Source organism: Anopheles gambiae, chromosome 2, assembly GCF_943734735.2.
Source record: "Anopheles gambiae chromosome 2, idAnoGambNW_F1_1, whole genome shotgun sequence".
In the NCBI taxonomy this organism is placed as follows: domain Eukaryota; kingdom Metazoa; phylum Arthropoda; class Insecta; order Diptera; family Culicidae; genus Anopheles; species Anopheles gambiae.
The window spans coordinates 30,344,664-30,364,844 of record NC_064601.1 but is presented as its reverse complement, the minus strand read 5'-3'; the positions used below and the strand labels follow the sequence as shown (position 1 = coordinate 30,364,844).

General features: G+C 47.0%; 1 protein-coding gene across 3 annotated transcripts in view; it reads right to left on the bottom strand.

The window, feature by feature from the left end:
* The window catches only part of LOC1272986 (acetylcholine receptor subunit alpha-like 1), a 91,506-nt gene that overhangs the window by 16,716 nt on the left and 54,609 nt on the right, over positions 1–20,181 (bottom strand). For all 3 annotated transcript variants that reach the window (XM_061646966.1, XM_061646965.1, XM_061646964.1), the window contains exons 3-8: positions 12,296–12,502; positions 7,879–7,923; positions 1,642–1,751; positions 959–1,139; positions 392–852; positions 88–311 (exon numbers count right to left, since the gene is read on the bottom strand). In XM_061646966.1, the coding sequence (XP_061502950.1) occupies positions 88–311; positions 392–852; positions 959–1,139; positions 1,642–1,751; positions 7,879–7,923; positions 12,296–12,484 (1,210 nt within the window). In that variant the 5' untranslated portion in view covers positions 12,485–12,502. The remainder of the gene's footprint in view (positions 1–87; positions 312–391; positions 853–958; positions 1,140–1,641; positions 1,752–7,878; positions 7,924–12,295; positions 12,503–20,181) is intronic.

Here is a 20,181-nt window from a genome sequence, read left to right as displayed (position 1 = left end):
ACACGGAACGGAAAACAGAGTAAAAAAGAGGATCGTTGACCAAATGCTCGATAGTGTACTGGTGTTCCCCGGGCGCCCCATTCGTACCGGGTATATCAAAGTCCGTGCCGTACTCCTTCCCGCAGAAGCCGACATACTTTTCGACGTCCGGCGGCACCTGGAACACGTCCGTCAGTACGTCGGTCGGCGTCTGGTCGTCGTTGTCCGACGGTTCGTCCTCCTTCTTCGGCCGCTCTATGCACAGCACCTTTGGCAGTAGCTCTATAAAAACGCGATGCACCCACGGTGCCATCCGGTGCGTGACGGGTGACCTGGCGACAAAAAGCGACAGAATGCACAACAATGCAGAACAGCTTGCAGGAGATTGGTTGCTAGCGGCCGCGCAGCTTACCGAAAGTTGACGTTCAGCACGGCAATCGTGACGACGACCGACAGCGTGACGAGCATCATCGTGAACAGCAGATACTTGCCGAGCAGCGGTACGGTGAGCGACGTTGGCGGAATGATTTCGGCAAGCAGCAGAAAAAACACGGTCAGCGACAGCAGTATACTTATACATAATGATATCTTCTCGCCGGAGTCACTCGGCAAATAAAACACTAGCACGGAAAGGAACGATATCCCAACGCAAGGTATGATTAAGTTTACGGTGTAGAAAAGTGTCTTTCGCCTTAACGTTATGTTAAATATAATATCCGGATATGGTTCTTCACAACAACTATAAAATTTTTCATTCCTAACGGCAGGCACCTTCATAATGTCCCATTCAACTGATATATAGTAATCTTGCAGATCGATGCCGATGTCGATGTTGTCCGAGTCCGGTGTCTGCTGGAGGTGCCGAAGATCGACCTACAAAATGGGGGGAAAAGGTAAGCACGATAAGCCAACGGGCAGTTCTAACCTTTCTCCCTCCCCCCCCCCCCCCTGCCCGCTCCGCAATCCCTCCCACACTTACCATGTAACCGTCGTACGTCCAGGATCCGAATTTCATAAAACATGTTTGCTCATCAAATGGAAAATACTCAACATCGATTTCACAAAATGATTTATAAATGGCAGGTGGTTTCCATACTACTTTACCCGTATGATGTAAAATTGCTTTTGTCATTATTGTCACCTCATAGTTACCGTCCGCACTGGGGCCGCGCGCGAGAAACGTGAGTGCAGACAAAAAAGGTTGGGTTGGGAAAGGCAAAGAAAGAGAAGGCGAGAAAGAGGAAAAGCTCGTGAGAATCGTGACACACTCAGGTGAAGTGGGTAGCATTATTTTGTTGTTGTTGTTGTTGTCGTGTGTTATCTGGCCCGGGAAAGACGGAAGCACGCCCCTTTGCCAGTAGGAGCGTTCCGATCCGGAGTCTGCTCCAGTCAGTTTGTCAGTGTCACGGGCAGACAGCTTGGGTTGGCCAGAAGTGCTACTCGAAAACGAGAACGAGTGACCGCCGGGTGGGGTGATGTGGTCGGTCGGTCCGCCGGTCGATTTTACACCGGTTGCATCAGAGCACAACCGGAACTCACCTGTCACTGACCTGCGGTGACCGACCGGGACCTCATAAATCATCACCCATCCCCGTTTCTCGGCAAGCAACGAAGCTGTTGGTGGTACTGTTGTTGCTGGCGCAGCAACAAATCGACACTTACTTATTATACAACACTATATCTGGCAGCCAAATGTGTTCGGATGGGACGTGCAGGGTGTCCACTCCGCCGTAATCATCTGGGTTCCATTTGAGCTTGTAATCGTTCCATTCCTGGGGAAGATGGAGAAGTGGAGAGCAAGTTTCGGGGGTTAGTAGCGTGAACGGATTACACAGATGATGGAACATCACACCGGTACTTTCATCGGCAGGGGGGAGTGTGAATAAGTTGATACAATTAATCTTTGGCAGAAACGATACAACGCGATTGCTGCAGTGGATAAACCCGAGCAGCAACATATTCATTGTAGAGCTTTTCCATGGGAATTGCGAGCATTGTTAAATTATCCCGTACATAGAACTTTTTTTAAATTAATATTACAGTCGTTGCCACCAACTTTTGGCTCTAAGGCTTATATGTTTGACAGTGCGCATCAATTTTTAACTCTGATAGGTGCGTTTTTGTCTGTAAGTCATCCATTTTTCACTTTTGCAGGAATCATGATAATATTACAAGGTATAGATAGTAGATTTTTGAGAAATGTAATTTTAAATTACACAAACAATACAAAAACCGTATGGTTTGATTATTTTTAGTGGAAAAAACATTATAAATTATAAAATCATTGTTTACACCTAAAAACACATGTCAATTGTTTTCACTCCACCAAAACTTCCGAAATAGGCATAACAATTGTTAAATTTAAAATTCCGTCAATGATCCGTTCACTACTTATTTTACTACCAATATTTTCGGAACAGACAGTTTCAAAAATCAGGTAAAATTTTGTAAATAAAGCAATTGACTCACAGTCAAAAATATATGCCTTACCGCGCGACTACACGAGGTGAAATATACAGTGAATTGAACTATTTGACAGGATAAATATCTGACAGATACAGCTAAAGGGTTGGGGGAGATACAACATCCGCTTTCGAAATTCACTTAAAAGGAATATCTTCTTAAGCAGAACATTCCGAAATTGGAAGAGATGATGAGTTGTTGACTGAAAATTAACGAAATACTTGATATTGAAGTTATTTATTGGATTTAGTAGCGATTTTGTACGTGTTATTTGTTTACATTGCACATCAGCTGGTTGCTGTGATGCGTTATTTGTGGCTGGAACTAGACGAACCAAGATTTTCACGGTACTGTGAAAATTCCGTATGACTTGTACAGTCAATTTTGTTATGTAATCTGACAGGCAGACGAGATAATCTAGGTTTGTGTATGGACTCATCCGAGGTCTGGTGACAATTGAATGTGCCAAGAGGATTTTTGCTATCAATTTTCGAATTAAATTGTTTATTCCACATAGTTTATGCAAAATAAAATACAATTCTCCTATCTCTACACGAGTTTTCAAACAAATGCACCAGAAAAGCGGTAATCGGTTCGCCATAATCGGTTCGCGCTACCGCGAAAATCTCAGCAATACCGAAGTTGGGTATCTCTGCGAAACAGCAGGTGCGATTGGAGGCGCGGTTCTACAACTGTTATAAACAAGGCTCGAATTTCGCGGTACCGCAACGATTTCGGTTCGTGTATTTCCAGCCTGACAGATGTTTCACCTGTCAAATAGTTCTTTCCGCTGTATATTTCACCTCGTGTAGCCGCGCGATAATAGAGTGCGATAAAACTACCGCACACTAAGATCCTTCTAATTATAAAATCGTTCTAAATACGAATGTGTCTGTGTGTTGAACTAAATTTCTAATTAAACTTTTGTCATGAATACCTACTACTGAATGTTTCAGAGATTATTCAAATGTCCATAGTTCAGAGTTCAAACTGTATTTTCTTGAAAATTATATCGAATGGATTCAACTCGCCGATATAACGCATTATATTGTTTTACTGTCTTGCATGTCTACGCTATGCATAGCACTATTAGATGGACATAAACCCGATAAGATAAAGTCTTTACATAGATAAACTATATTCAGCCCCCTTTACTAGCTTCATTTCATAAAATACAACCGTTTCAAACTCACCATCCTTAGCAGTAATTTCAATTTACTTCACAAGTTATGGTATGCAACTAATTACTTCACCAATTGTTGGCGCTACAAAATCAATTTCATAATACGCTGGACGCGCTCATTATCCAAATTTTACATCACCCCAAACTCATCGCACCACATGTCAGCTCGGGCGAATCTACACACAATGGTGCAGTCCACAAACAGAGTGCCGTGAATCGAATCTACAAGATCACCACCGCGATACGGTTGGGTTTTCGGTCCGGCCGTCCTACGGTTTGTGTGCCTGTAGGACACCTTGCGGCACAGTAACGCACCGGCACCGTTGTCAGTCGGGACGGGGTCTGTGCTTTCATGTGGCCGCCGGAACTGCTGCTGCTGCTGCTGCTGCTGACAGCTCAATTATGAATCGTTTATGCTGCTTGGTGAGCACCGTTCCGGTGCTATCCTTGTGCGCCGGTGAAGCTGCACACTTAAGCAACCCTCGTTTTCGCGCGACAAGAACAAGAAGTGGAGCTACTGCGAACCGCAGGGTAAAAGGTAAGCGAAGGAGGGGACGAAAGTAAATGTCAAACCAGTACGAAGCAAGAAGCTTGCGGTGGCCGGTTTCAAGACAGCTGGTCAGCTGGATTGAAGTCGTTGCGGTTACTTGCGGGACCGCTGGTGCTGGTGAGGGCCCGGTATCGATTTCGGTCAAACCACAGCTGACCATTCGTCAATATACCGCACGAATAACAGGGCCAGGCCCAATCACTGTCACGTTCCACAAACTGCAGGAAGTCAGTCAAATTTCAAGTCCTTCCTCCATGTACCGCACGCGAACGTTAACTGTCTGAACGGCCAGCCAAACGCAAACGCAGACGAATGGCCCCGAACACCGGAAGGTGCCCGTATTCCGCCCCGTTAAACTAACGACCCGTGTAACGCTGCTGCTGTACTCTCACATCGAAAACCAAAACAACAAGAAAAAAACCCCACCAACATCCCCTCTAGCAAATGCTCTACCAAACGGTTTTGTGGTGGCAGCTGTTTTGTATCCCATTATGCCAACAACGCTGGCCCGATGATGCTCGTGAACTTGCTGCAGCACTGTTTACTGTTTCTGGCCTTACGCTGCCACCGCGGACGCTCCCCGTCGATGATGGAAATTGCGACACAATGAAAGGAGCGCTGTGCATCAGCGGCACACACACACACATACATATACACATTAGCCATCCGGGGGCCGATCGCTGTTTTGGACAAAGGCCAGCACCGGGACAAGCGCATTCCGGCTGCAGGTGCTGTACTGTTTATTGCATTTTAATGGCATGCAGCTGCACCGGGCGTTCGGGTTTGCGTGATCTTTCTCCGACTGTTGTTGCGAGTGATCGAGCACACACACACACACACACACACATATATACACACTCAATGTATTTTATTTGTAAGCGTGGGTTGTTTTGTTTTTCCTTTTTCTTTTCGGCTGCTGTCGCTCACCGCGTTCGCCGCACGTACCGTATAGTTTCCGAATGTCCTCCGGGGACCACTTTACATTGGGGGTGGCTCTTTTCCGTGCGTCACACACCGTATGGTACCCACGCACGAAAGAGCATCCCTTGCGTCAGCGGCATCTAACGACATTTACAGTAAATGGTGTTTGAGCTTTTAAATTGCGCAAACACACCACCACCACCACCACCACCAATTGCCACATCCCCCTTTTCGCTCCTTCGCGTATGGCCGGAAGGGTGGACGGAGTGGACGGGAGCGTGCTGAATAATATTTTACTTTTTGGCTAGGATTGCAATGAATGGCCATTAATTTTAATTGTTTGTTAACTTTACGATAATGGCAGACGCGGGGGAAAGCATAAACGATACCTCCGAGTGCTGGTTTTCGATCGATTGGCACGAAATGTTAAGCACCAGCTGGGATGGGAAGGTTGAACGGTAACGTGTCAGAGCTTGACATGACGCGAAATTGCAAAAAATTGTATCGAAAGAATTGCTGCGAAATTTGTCCTAAATGGAAGAGTGAACAAAGCTGAATTTATTTTAAATTTGAATATGTAAATAAATAACACCAAATCGTGTGTTATTATTTTAATAAGCGTACGATTCATGTTAATGAACCAAAGATGTATCTGCTTTGTTGAAACTTTTCCTCCCGAAGTTTATTCGAATGGATGCAGCATCCATTAGCAAAACCGTGTTGAGGAGTCGTCAAAAAACATCACATAAAATTTATGTTTTACCACACTCAATAAGACAAATCACACACGCACAGTCAATCCTTTGCTAATACGTACGCTTTAACACAATTACTCTTCCCACAAGTGTACGGTTGGAGCGCGTGGAGTGCTTTTAACTTCATGCCCATTTGTCTAAACGCAAGCGAGCAGCCGTCTACCGCTCTACCGCCAGCCGAAGCCAGAGTTGGCTAGATTGGCTTGTCAAATTAGTTTATTTGTCATGCAAACAACTCGGAGTGAAAGCGCTGCTCAAAGAAATCGCTTCCCTTTGGAGTCTGCAGCGGCGCCCATCGGAGCGCCGCCTTTTGTCAATTTTTTTCACAAACAATACATTCCGATCGTGTGAAGAGTGTGTTTGTTTTTTTCTTTTGGAAATGCGGCAGCCTTTCCTGGCCCTTCCCAGGCGTAGGCGAGAACAAACAAGTCGAAATGTTCAATCAGTTCCAATAAGCCTTTCGCCTTGAGCAGCAGCACCAGTTCTGCCGTTTTGCGCACGTCATGCTTTCAGCGCACATTATTGTGTACGGTGCGGTAGCGGGGCTGTTTCTGTTCGGCCAGCTCGATGCGGCACAGAACAACGGTACATCCACGACGACGGGCAGTAGCCAGCGGAACCGCGTGCTGTCACGAAAGAGAAGATTTTTGCTCTTCCCACCCGGTGCTAACTTTATCGTACGAAGGTTACAACACGCAAGTGAATGAGGCTTATTTCATCGCGTTATTTACTGCAGGTTACCATATCCGGCGGTAAAGGATCGATGTTTGAAACACCGCGCGGATACAACTTGGTGGCGGAGCTGGATATGTACCATCCGCTGCCGGACTATATGTACCACGCGACATCGCTGCGGCTGGGCGAGATTGCAAGGTACCCGAACGAGGTTCAGCCTACCACCGCGGCAAAACCGGCGGCCACAGCACCGACGATCCCGCACGGCGAGCACGTGCTGTCCCAGCAGGAGCTGGACGAGTATCTAGTGCAACACCCCGAAGCATGGATAGCGGCGAACTGGGCAAACGATCGAACCGACGGGGCTGGTTCGAAAAATACAAGCGGTATGAAATATCTAACCGCAGGCCGACCGCACTCTTCACCGCCCATCACCTATCAATCGTGGAAAAGAAAGCTTTGGGAATCGACCGGAAACGATCGACTGTACTACAGCAACCTACCCCCCAAGCGGGCTCGATCGATGGCTGATGCCGCGCGTGGGGCGGCCACAGAACCATCCCTGTGGATGGAAGCTAATCATCTCAACATAAGTCACCATCGTGGATGGGAACATTTTCATCACTATCGCGATAGGAGAAGCCTGTTCGATCATCTCGAGACGACTGTGCCTAGTTTGTAGGTTAACGGGTAGCCCCATTTACATGCTGCAAAGTAGCACACACTCACACACACACACACACTTAACGACGTCTCATTTGTAACACTTTCCTTCCTTAGCTTTGGCTTCCACATGCGGGAATGTTTGCTGCGGTCGATTTGTGAAGCACGAACCCTACTCCCGCCCAAGGGACGATCCATGACGGCTGATATATTGCGAGTCATTTTCACGTAAGCAGCAAGGCAGCAAGCATATTACTTCAATGTTTGATATCGTTCGTTCAGCTTATTCACTGCTTCCTGGTGACCTTTCTTCGACAGCTATCCACTGAAGGCCGATCTTACCGACGAGTACAGCGAGATGCTGCGAACCGAGCAGCCCAACTGTAGGCAGTTGTTCAGTGAGCGTTGTCCGCTCAGCATACTGCAGCTGCTATTGTTCGGAAAGTTTGAGCTCTAGCTCGGACGGAGTCCTCTGGGTTAGAGTGATCCTTCGTTTTTACGTTTTTTTGTTGTTGCTGATAAAGGAGTGATTATGTTTCGTTCTGAATAAAATCAATTTGCAAAGGACGTGCGCCTATTGCCTGCGGGGCATAAAATATTAAGTCTCGGGAGAAACACAACAAAACGAACCACCAGTAAAAGGTATGGAACGCACGCACACACACACACATACACACGCAAAAACTTACCTGTTCTACCCACACGTTCGTCGTCATAATTTGATTCTTGAGATTCTGAAACGAGAAATAAAACACACAGGCGCATGAGTACGGACCGTTTTGTTGTTGATATTGTTGTTCGACATCGTTTCCCTGTCAGGCTTTTGGAGATGTGTGTCATGCCGAAACGGAAAGAAAAAAGCACGATTACATAAAAAGCAAACTCGCCCAGTGGAGCGCTTCCTTCTCGGTTCTCTTCCTGCCGCCTCTGCTTGCTCACAATCGATGGTAGATTTGAGTAGAAATTTTCTTTATAATTCACTTTCCAATCATTAGCATACAAATTGACGAAGTCAAATTCGACACTAAAGAATGTTCTGAATGCAAAAGATGGATCGTGGTCAAAGCGCTAGGCAGTAAATCAATCTCTCCGCTCTGCCCACCACTGGCGATGCACCGCTGGCAACCTCTCGGTTTGAACCTTCGGCTATAGGGAGCCCATCGATATAGGGTGAAAGCAATCACCGATTCACAGTCGTGAGCGGATCCGTGTGCACGAGACAGGAAAGGCTTAATTTATTCGAACGTTTGGGGGTGGCTTTAGATTGAACGACATAGACGGAGAGAGAAAGAGAGAGAGATAGAGAGATAACGAGAGGGAGAGATAGAGAGAGTGTGTGCTTGTGCGAATAATGTTGTGCTGTGTTATGCTTCGGAATGGAGGGAAATCCTCCTCACCTCCGCGCAGTGGGTGATGACACCGACCGACGAGCCGATGGACAAAAGAACGTGTGTGTGTATGTGTGTGTGTGTTGGAGGAATTTTCTCGTTCTATTTCCCAAGAAACTGTGGCCTGATGACGACTGTGCCTGTTAGCAGAAGACAACAAAACAGCACGCGGTACCGGACGGGGTGTGGAACTGGTGAAAGTCCCAGGATGCAGATCTGGCAATGAATAAAACAATAGAACTGTTGTTATTCCGACCAAACTATGTTCCAACAAAGTTCGGAGCGAATTTCAATCGGCAAAGTACAAACATTCACAATAGCTGCTGGTGCGGTGCCGGGCTGTACGTTCGGTTGGTTTGACAGTTTTATTTGCAAACTTTCGTAACACTCGTACCATCTGAACCAGGGAAATGGGATTATTGCTGTAATACTTTGTTCCATTTTCCGCCCGCGCTGCGAAGCAAAATGCGTTCTGCCTAGCGGTGTGGTATTGATTTTTAAAATTCAAAGCCACTTGCCTGTAGCACGAACAGACAGACGCACCCACCGCAGGCTCTTAGGTGTAATCGCCATTTTGTGGTAGCAATGGCAGATAATCTTTGCATAAAATAAGGCACACTTTAAAACAAAAAGGGAAATGGAAATGGATACACTTTTCCGGTTTCGCGAGTTTATCCCACACTCTCTCGTATGGGAGATGGAGAGAGAGAAAGAGAGAGAGAGATACATACATTAAACTTTAATCGAACATTGAATCTACTTCACGTGCGCGTTTAAAAGCGTTTCAATTTCATACTACAGACACACATTTCGCAGGCATATATAATTTCTACCAAACGGTACAACAACACAACCGAAAGATGCACTTTTCATCCTTGAAAGAGTGTGGTAGAGAGAGAGGGAGATAAAGACAGTGAGCTAGAGAAAGCATTACAAAAACGGGGAATACACGCAAATCGTAAAATCCACCCGAGAAAGCACACACAGCCGTTTCCATTCCATATCTGCCCACCGGCAGAACCAGGAACCAGGGCAGGCCAGTGAAAGGGCCATCCTCGCCACTCGTAAATTATTTTTATGTATGCATTCACATCAAAACGTCCTATTTCGAGGGAGAGCGGGGGGGGGGGGGGGGGGGCAGTGGATGATCCCAGCCCTACCTACGGAAATGTAGCCCCTAAAGAGCTAGCAAGCAACCGGCGACCAGTTGCGGCAAAGTGCGCTATCAAACGGTGGAAGATTTTCGGTTTTTATTGAACACTTTGCCGCCATCCCAGCGCGCAAATGGCAATCTGTTGACCGTACCCGTAAGGAACGGAAGCCCGAAATCGATTCACACCGAAAACCTCGAAACTCGGCCCTATTCTATGGAGGGACAGCAAATGTGGTCAACGGAAGAAGTAGTAGAAGAAGAAGAAGAAGAAAGCGACCAAATAACCTTCTACCGGGATCGATGTTTCGTCCCCGGCCGTGCGGGATGTATTACACCGAAGATGCAAGGCCGGTTCGGTGGTTCGAGGTCGATGTGATGCAAAATTAAACCCTAGGACCCCGGGTCAACTCCCCCGGGGAGCGGCGAAGCGCTGGAAGCGAACGGTACGATAAATAGGGCGGCAGCCACCAGCCCGACGACGGTTGCTGTTTGCGACGAATCGCAAGAAAATGCTGGCAAATCGATTTGCAAATCAAATCACCGAACGATGGTTTTAAAAATTTATAAGCTATTGAGCATCTTGAGGTTGCTCAAACCGGCCCCCGGAATCGATTCCGGGCTGTGCGGTCGAAACCATTTGCCAGCCAGTGTGATAACGACGATCAACACGCCATGGGACACTGGTGAGCTGGGGGAGTGGAAAGGCAGAGAGAGAAGGAGAGAGAGAGAAGAAAAAAACGCTCAGCGCTCTGTCTCTTGTGCAGCTGGGTTCAGTAATAATAAACTGCGCCCGTGGCCAAGTTATCATTTCAGCGCACCGGAACCGATTGAACCGGCCGTGGCGGAATGGGGTGGGATACGATGGTTTGCTGGGTTTTAAATTTATTCCTTCGGCAGCTGGTGACACTTTGCCATCGATCTTCGGGCTGGGATGGGTACCGCTACCGCTGGCCAATTCACTCTGCCCGGGCTACTTACTATCGCACGCGCAGGGCGGCAAATGGTCGAGCGAGAAAAAAGAAGCGGTGCGATCTCGTTAAACGTCCTCGGCCATAAACGGAAGGGAATGTTTTGCTTTAGTCGGCTCACACAACAGCAAAAAAAAAAAAAAAACAGGAAGGGAAAATTTTATTATCAATCAGCAGTTTTTGTGTGTTTGTTTTAGCGTGCTTGCGTTAGCGGTGACTGTCTGCGACCACTCGGTCACGACCGCAAACGAGCACGATAGACGTTTTGATATTTTAACAATGTTGAATTTATGGCACGTTGTCATTGAACCATTGGACCATTGCATTTTCCGACACATTTTAAATGTATTCCCAAAATCCGTACCAACACTTTACTAAAGCATAGCTTGCATAACAAAAACGGTGTTTAAAGCATGTGTTTGAATATAAATCTTTACACGAAACTTCACTTAAAAAGGTTGCCATTAACACAGGATGGTTTACCATGTAGATAATTTCCTTCCTCATTAACATTCCGATCGATTTCCCTATGGAAACACAGACTGTGCCCCCCCTTATCCAGCGGCTTGCCTCATACGAGCTGACCGCCAGCGTGATATGCCCGTAAGCACACTGTAAAACAGTCTTCCTGGGCTTCCAGCCTCATATCAGGATCCATCTGCTACGGCCACAGCTGGAAGGATATCTGTCTCGAACTGACCGACTACGTGGTCGGTACGGCATTGGGACAGCGTCCCTGCGAAGGCACTCGAGGGGAGTGTAATTATTTTTAATGTCCGTACTTAAAAACTAAACTTTTCCGTCCTCTAATTAATTACTCGTTTCACTTAATGAAGAAAACGTACGGCAGCGCACTCGGTTGATTGGGATGGCCCGGGCGGCGAGACACTACTGGCTGACCGAAACCCGGATCCGGAAGAACAGCGGATGGTCAGGCGGGGTGGCGTACCATGGACAGTGGAGAAACTTTAAAGCTATCCCGAAACCTTCACGCTTCGCTTGAACTTCTCCCCTGACATGGTTGCAGTAACGGTAACGGGCGCAGTGAAACATGGTGTCCAGTTTGAGGTTATCCCCAGCACACGTCCCATGCCCACTGGATGTCTCTAACCTAACACACACACACACACACACGTATGGACACCATCTGTTGACCATTGCAGCCAACGGTGAGCAGAAGAACACAATGAGAAACTGGAACCGTCAAAAACCTTCGTCATAGGGATGCACGGGGTTTGAGGCAAACTGGCTTGAGCAGGGTGGGTGAGATCCAGTTCATGGCAAAGCTGAATTTCGCTAATGATGATGAATCACTGGACACCAGCATGTTCCCGGGAGTTCTGCTTCTATATTTACTGGCCGGGTGGCACAGCATTGGTGCTGTCGCCCATTTCTCTCGCCCCAACGTGTGGCGCAAGGATGGAATGAATTGTTTGGTGCCTTTTTGGTGCTTCCTCTCACGTAGAATGTAACAAAGCCGAAGAAGAAAAAAACACAAAGCAAAACAAAAAAGAGGCAGGAAGAAAGGCAGGAAACGAACACCCCTCCCAAAATGGTGTGGCCCAGGCGCGGTAGCACGCCGGCCGGCTGTGCTTACCACATCAATCAACTGGGAGAGCCGTAGACCCATCTTGACTGTCAGACGATCGGAGTTGTTGCCCACGGGCCGTATCAGTCGGTTGTAGTTGCTCAGCAGGTCGTCATATAAACGCTTGGAGTCAGGGTTGGCCAGGCCGGTAGCAAATTGTAACGCTATGAACACAGCCGTGAGTAGCACGCTCCCCATCTTAGGCCAGGTCCACCCCTAGAACGAGAAAAGGAAAGGGAAGATAGGTAAAGCGAATGGTATCAGTTGTTTGATGATCGAATGCGGAAATTTGTTAGCTACACAGTCGATAGTATCGTGCCTGTGTGGTGAAATTATTATTGAACAGAGGTAAAAATGAATGACTTCCCTCACCTGAAACGCTGAGAGCAGATTAATGCCGTTCAAACAAATCGCCTCCAACCAAAAAGCGAACCAAAAGCGAGCTAGCAAGAAGTTCAACAGGTAAAACCAAACGTACGCATCCAACCTTTGCGCAATTAATTTTCAACCTCCCTCCAGCATCAAACCGATCATTAGCACCCAATTGGGTCCAGCTGCTCGCAGTGCGCAGTGCCTATCCCCGGCGGGCCGAATGCATTTGCACCTACTCAACCTCCAAGCTCCCAACCGCAACAATGTTAATCATGGCGAGTACTTTTTGGTGGCGTATACAACTGGCGTGCCAAATCCGGGTGGGCGGGCTGGGGTGGCAACGGGCATCGGTCAACGAACTGGCACGCAAACGGCACACGAAGCGAGAGGGAGGAAACACGGGGTAATTAAATCAAATTGCTAGTGCACGCGCTTGGCACGCCATACTGGTGTTTCCAGGAACGGAAAAAAAGAAGGGATCATAAACAACATGCTCGTTTCATTACTTTCACACACACATACACACACACATATATACATACACACACACACACACACACCCACGTACACGATGTGAATAATGCTTTTGGCGCGGCGGCCACAGTAGCACACATCTTTCATCTAAGCTCGTGTGCATGTATTCCTCCACCCAGCATTCACCCACAATTATACCCCCGCCCCTCTTTTAAAGGGGAGGGAGTTTCAGTGTCGAATTAACAGAAAAACGGGCTCGCAGGATATGCCAATGCCGCTGCGGATAATTATTTATTCCATGCATAATCCACCAATTTATGCATCAGCGCTTCGGAGCGCGCGGATGGCAGAAAACCCAAATGCTGGATGCAGTGCCATACAGTGCCATGCAGCTGCCATCGGACTAGTCGTTAATTTCTTTCCCGGTTCCACTCGCTCCGCTTTCCCCAGGCGGTCCCGTTTCCGATTCGGAGCATGTTCGATGAACCGACCGGTTTGTGAGCGAACCAGCACCGCTAAAGTTGGCCCACGTATTTGCCCGGGTTTGGGTGTGGCACACTGCAAGCAAAAACACGTCCGAAACCCATCCCCGCTAAGGGGTGGGGAAACGTTCCAGCGTTTCCTAGCGGAGGCTGCATACTGCTTGCTGCGGTAATGTTTCTACATGTGACACCTTCCTCCACGGTGGCAGCAGTCACCGATTATGGAGCGGGAGCAGAGCTGAAAAGCAGAGCTCAAAAACTCGCCCAAACCACTGGTGTGTTCGACTGGTTCTAAGGGACGCGAGTTCGCATTTCTAATGCCACACATTCCCACTTTCTTGGAGGATGTGTTCTGACGGTGGAGTTGAAGGGTCGAAGCACGAGTTGTGTAGTGGAAAACGGGCCGGGTTACTGGTGTACGATATCACCAGCACACCCCAGAACCAGCTCCTATTGTTAGGCAAATTTATTCTCATTAGGAATGGATCCGGTTTCGTAGCACTGCGCGAATCACACACACACACACACACTGCAGGAGTCGGAATTTTGGGACAGGAGGAGCAGGAATGAGTGTGCGTTTGGGTGCTTCGTTTGAACATTACACTCTCGGGAATGGTTTAATGTCTTATCAATTAGTTTGTACCGGAGCTGGATGGTGTGCTTCTTGCATGGTTGGATTACGACCAGTCAGCTTTTACATTGACGTGCTTTTACTGGATGTGACTATGCTTCGTAATTTGTGCAGATAGCTGAAGCTAAGAATGTAAGAATGTTCGTCTTTGAAGTTGTCAGACTATTTAAATGGAAGATACGTACGTTGGATTTTTAAGAATCGATTTCTTTGTTGATTTCTCAAAGTTTTATATAAGAGTCGTGATTTATTGAGTATTTTTTCGTAGTAAATTAAAACACGAATAACATTTGGACTTATGAATAACTCATCAAATGTCTTCATAAAGTTAGTAGTCAAAATCCCATACAGGTACTTACAATCACATGGGTTTACAGAGTATTTCAAACTAGTTCATCAACAAAAACAAACACTGCAAACCCATAAAACACTATTCAATAATATCAATGGTTACTCGAATGATCTATCATTGAAGGCTTGAGCTGCGTTAGACACACACTTGATAAAGTTTAATGGGGATTAAACTTACAATGCTGAACAGCGTAGAAAAATCCAGCATTACCGTTCCTCGCCATCGACCACTTCTTGGAAAATCCAATCCTATATCTTCCATGTGTGTTGCGTATTGTAAAAAAAAACGATTTATTTGATTTAAAATCAAGTTTTAAAGCATTTTGGGCAAGTCTTAATCCCCCACGAATTGAACAATTTCTATTGATACAGTGGCGGCCACCCTAAGTCAAACACCTAATGTATTATATTCCTAATGCATTGCACCAGCTATGTGATTACTTTGAGGCTTCCTGGACAGTTATTTGCACTGCGTATTGAAATTGGAACCGGAATTAGCCATAGAATACGATTCCATAGTCATCTCCCTTACCCTTCCTTAACGAACAACATCAAAACTATTTTATCATCAATTCTTGTACACTTACAATGCCCGCAGCAGGGTCGACCAATTGCCCATCACCGCTCGGTGGCACATGTAAGGTGAAAATGCTATTCAACAAGTGTGCGAGTCGTGTAGGATATGCGGAAAGGGAGAGCAGAAGAAGAAAAAAAACAAACCCCACACCCCATGTTGACGGGCTGAGTGATTGAGTGAAAATTCATACCCAAGAGCATCGATTTTGGTTTGAACCTACCGAGCATCTATCGGCTGGCCGACCGGGCTGTCAAAGTTCCTCGCGTGAGCTCGACAAAGTCGAATGTGGGGCGGCATTGTTTGTTGGCCGTTTGGCACCTAGCAGCATTCCGATGGGCTACTTGTTGCCTTCGTAGGGTATGTATACGTGTGTGTGTGTGTGATTGGAAAGAGTCGCCACATCCAATGCTTAACTCGTTAATGGTGTGAAAATTTTATTGAATGATGGATAACATTGGTTCCGGTACGTTTCGCACCATATCGTTCGAATGGCGTACGAACATGGAAAGGTGTGTTCGGATAGAGTCTGCGGCAGCAGCTGGTGGTGGTGGTATTTGTTTTTTTTATTCCGTTTTGTCGAAAATGCTACCCAGAATGGAGAACTTTGATATCGTCCCCAAAAAACTATAGTCAATGTTCGTAGGGCTAACTCATTAGCAAATTCTGCTGCATTTCTTCTGAACAGTTTCTGTGTGACCTGATCTTACATGAACGTTATCTTCGCTTTTTCCTTCTACACAAAGAACACCGTCTAATTCACATGGATTGACGCAAACAAACCACAAAACCACTGCCCTACCCTAGATGATGAATACGAACCATCCTTACCATCGTCTAGATGTATGGTACCTTGGTCAATGTCCCACACAAACGCACAAAGCACCTAGCAAAACCATAATACCATCAGGTAGTGACGTGGTTCCTGCTAGAACTTTTCCCCAGTCCCTCCCGCGCGTCCCGTGACGTACGATGTCTTTAGACGATAAAGGACAAGGACAGGGTCTCGCGCGTGCGATATTTCGCGAAGCATAAAAGCAAACGTAATCGTATATTCATAATTAATAATGACAAGGCAAAGCGATCAAAGCGAAGCTTGAAGGAATGGCCGCGGAAGGGCAAAGAAACACCGGCAAAATGGGACGTCAATGAAGTACACGTCATGGTTGGTTAGCGTCCGGAGACGTAAATTGTGGCAGGCAGTTTGTTCTGGCGGGTAAATAGGCTGCCGGGTTGTGTCTATAGATATGCGCAACGAGGCTGCTTCTATGCCTCTGCCAGTGTGTGTACTACGTGTGCGTTTGTGTGAAAATGGGGTCCTTGAGGGGTTTAGCACCTCTCCAACCATTCCCTTCCACCCCTCTCCCCGGTCAATTGGTTGCTTCAATAGAACGACGGAAGCGAACGTCGGCGGCTAACGCCCTACCGAACAGTCAATCGTGTATGATGGTGCTACGTTGCTTGATAAAGACTGGCAGTTTTGATCGTTAAACGATGGTAGCGGGAGCGCCAAAAAAGATGAAATATGATGATTCATCATTTTTTCCCACGATTAATCGTTGTGCAAATACTTGGGCACGGCAGAGTTTTCGCGGCTCACCGGAACGCGGCGTTTAGGGAACGGCGTTGCCTGCTGCATGTTCTTGCTGCGCTTCGCGGCAAAGGCCTTACGCAAAGGCCAATTCATGCCCAGCACACGGTTCAGTACAGTATATCGATGTTGACAGATAATCGGCAGCTTCATAAATGCCAAATTGGACGGATGGAAGGGGGAACAACCGGCTTCCACCGCGAAACAATTTCGGACAGGTTCAGACACAGGCGAAAGTTTACATGTTTCTCAAATATTTGCTTTAAATGCCACAACGTCAGCTAAATACCGAAAACTACCAGCAGCGCTGTGTAGCGTGCATATTGCGCAAACAGCACGGCAAGCTCGTCTGTTTGCTTGAGCGTTCCCATCAGCTTCGCTCGAAATTGGATGTAAGCGATGCTTGTGGGACAGTTGGTCAGAGGCCCCCAACCATAACGGAGGGAGTTGGATGCAGTTGGTTTGCAAGTTTCGCCGAACTACTAACCCCAAAAGCTGCTGGCAGCGGTTGTGCCGGCTTATGGTGTAAACTAGCTCGCCCCAAAACACATGTAGCTGTCTAAGGGTAGGGAGGGTGCACGAGAACGGGTTACGCTTCCCGTCCGCCCAGTGGCACCAATCGAAAGGACAACAGCGTTGCACCAGTGGCACAGGAACAAATAAAACTTTCCGAAATTGATGTACAGCACAGCTGTGTGTGTGTGGGAAAACGACTTTGTGCCCTTCTGCGAATCCTCTTCTACACATGTGTGTGTGTGTGTGTTTGTATTCAATGGTGGCAAGAGCCATCCGCTAGTGAAGCTGAGACACACTATTAAGAATCGAGTGTCATGGTCAAACGGTCGGGATGCAGGGAGAAGCATACACGGATGTCCGTACGACATGCCATTCCGAGCCACCGAGAACCGAGCCGTCCGCTGTTCTCGCGCATCGTTCCACCTTCCTTTGCGGTTGGGGAGGCGATGGGTGGATGGGTGTGAAAAATATTGCACCACCGAGAATACACAAACAGCGCGCCGCTCGAAACCGGCTGCGGGAAGGAAATTGCGGAAAAATGCGGCTCCAGTCAGGACAAGTCAATGTGTTAGTGGGTTAGGCATCCCTACCCCCTTTCCTCCCGAAGGCGCACCCTTGCCAAGGTTGAGGGGGGCCGTTTGGGGCCCAAACGACGCTGCCAGGGAGGTGCTCGCTCGTGCGTGATACTCGTTAAGCGGTCATAAATCATCGAATGTGAGTGACTGTAACAGTCGCGAGAACGAAACAAGCAGCAGCAGGAGCAGCAAACCGGGCGAACCAACAATAATACGCCAGCAGCATGTTTCGAAACAAGTTTTCGAACCGACAGCACTATGGGTGAGATGAAAATGCTGCCCTTTCTCTCCTTCCGTTTGTCGTGCAGAACCAGCGTCTCCAGAAAATGGGGCGTTTTCTTGACTTTTTCGCTCTATTTTTCCGCCGGTTCGTTTTCGGTTTGGCATTGGCGAACGATGGACGAAAGTTTCGCCACCTCGCATGATGTGGCTGGCCGTGTATTTAAACCCCTGGATGGTTGGGGTTGGTAGGTGTTTAAAGTGGGAGGGGAGGGGAGAGAGGGAAGAAATAAAAGAAAATGTTGTGCCCCAAAATCAACGCGGCAAAACCCCGTTCCACAGACACGGGGTCGGTTTGAAAAGTGTGGAAGCAAGTGAGGGAAAATATTTTTCCATCGTTAGAACACGATTTTTCAATCTAAAACCGAGTCATGCCCGAATGAGGAGGGGTGGGAGAGCTTTCTGCTGACAATGCTTGCGGGACTGTGGCAAAAGGGCAAACTTTTTCCCACCGGCTTTTACCTGCGCTAACATTCGTGCGCTGCGAATGATGCTGCTGACGCTGTAACGGTGATATTATTAATGTAGCATTACCGACGTTTTTAATCATGCATGCAATAAAAATATTTTATTCCATTCCATGACCCCCGCCAGCCAGGGAATATGAGCACAAAATGGTGCGACCCGATACCTCGAGGGTCGGGGACAGAGCCGTTTATTTATTCAACGCGCAACAGTCGTTTATTGCATTACCTGTCATGGCATTACGGTTTCGGACCCGTTTGACCCTGTCGCGCAACATTATACTTCACTTTTAATACGCACTATTGCGAATGTATTTTTGAAGACATGCTCAATTCGCGTTGCTCAAGATAGAAGCAATACCGTTTCTTGGCTTTAATCCAAAAAACTTTTGCTAAAAGTGCACCACCAACACTCAAGGCACGTGACGCACACAGCGATCAGAACAAATAATACCTGTTGGATAATTAGTCATTTCATGTCTTATTCATACATGCAGCCATTAACTATGCATGCTTCCGTCCCATTTAATCAATCATGTTTTTAGTGCCGCAAGCGATCGGAAGACTGTGCCTGCTTAAGATTGAGCTTAATGTATGTCTACCCCACCATTCCCTCTCTGATGAGATTCTCAATATGAGTGTGAGTGTGTGTGTGAGTATGAGAGGGATTAATTTGCATGCATGGATCGTGGAATGGAGTGCATGCCGCACGCTGGATATCGTTGCGCATTGGTTGCGGGGGAGAAACATATAAGCCGCCGGGTTGATCAAGCCGCCTTCTAAAAGCAGGAAAAGCGAACAAGTAACGTGGCGAGAATAAATGAAGAATTAATTATTCAGCTACGATGAGCTGTTGGTTTTCACACATGTCGTATAGGGGGCTAGGAGGGATGCTCGCTTCTCTGGGATCGGCTCGATGAGTTGAGATAATGCTTTTGTGTGCCGAAAGCGGTCAAAACTTTCCCCCTTAGCTAGTGAGGCTCGAAACTGTGGAAGCATTCGGTTGGATTCAGTGATTAAAATCGAGAAGGTTATGTACGTTTGCGTGCACAGGTAGAGATTAATTTTCAATTGATGACCTTCGGTGGGGGGTTTTAAAGACAAACGATAGCCTATATTTGTGAGGATTAACACACGTCATTTAATATTCACAAACCTCTTCCGTGAACTTTAATTGCATTAGTGAGTATAGTTACACAAAGAGAACCGATGCGGCGCGTTAGTCATGATTAGTCATGAGAACCGAACGTTAGTCATGATTCATACAGTTAAACGATATTTGTTTGTATTATAAATAGGAAAATGCCATGTACAGGTAAACAATCAGGAACGGGTGCCTTTAAGTGAGGCATGAAAATGAGAAATTTCATTTTTCTCTTCTTTGGCACAACAACCGTTGTCGGTCAAGGCCTACCTGTGCCACACCACTGGGCTTGAATTTCAGTGACTTACGGATAACACAGCAGGATAGTCAGACCTACGTATGGGGTGAACGGTCAATGCAAGGCTTGAACCCATGACAGGCATGTTGTTAAAGTTGAAGTTGAAGTACGAGTTGAATTTCGTTGAAATTTCATCTATCGCTT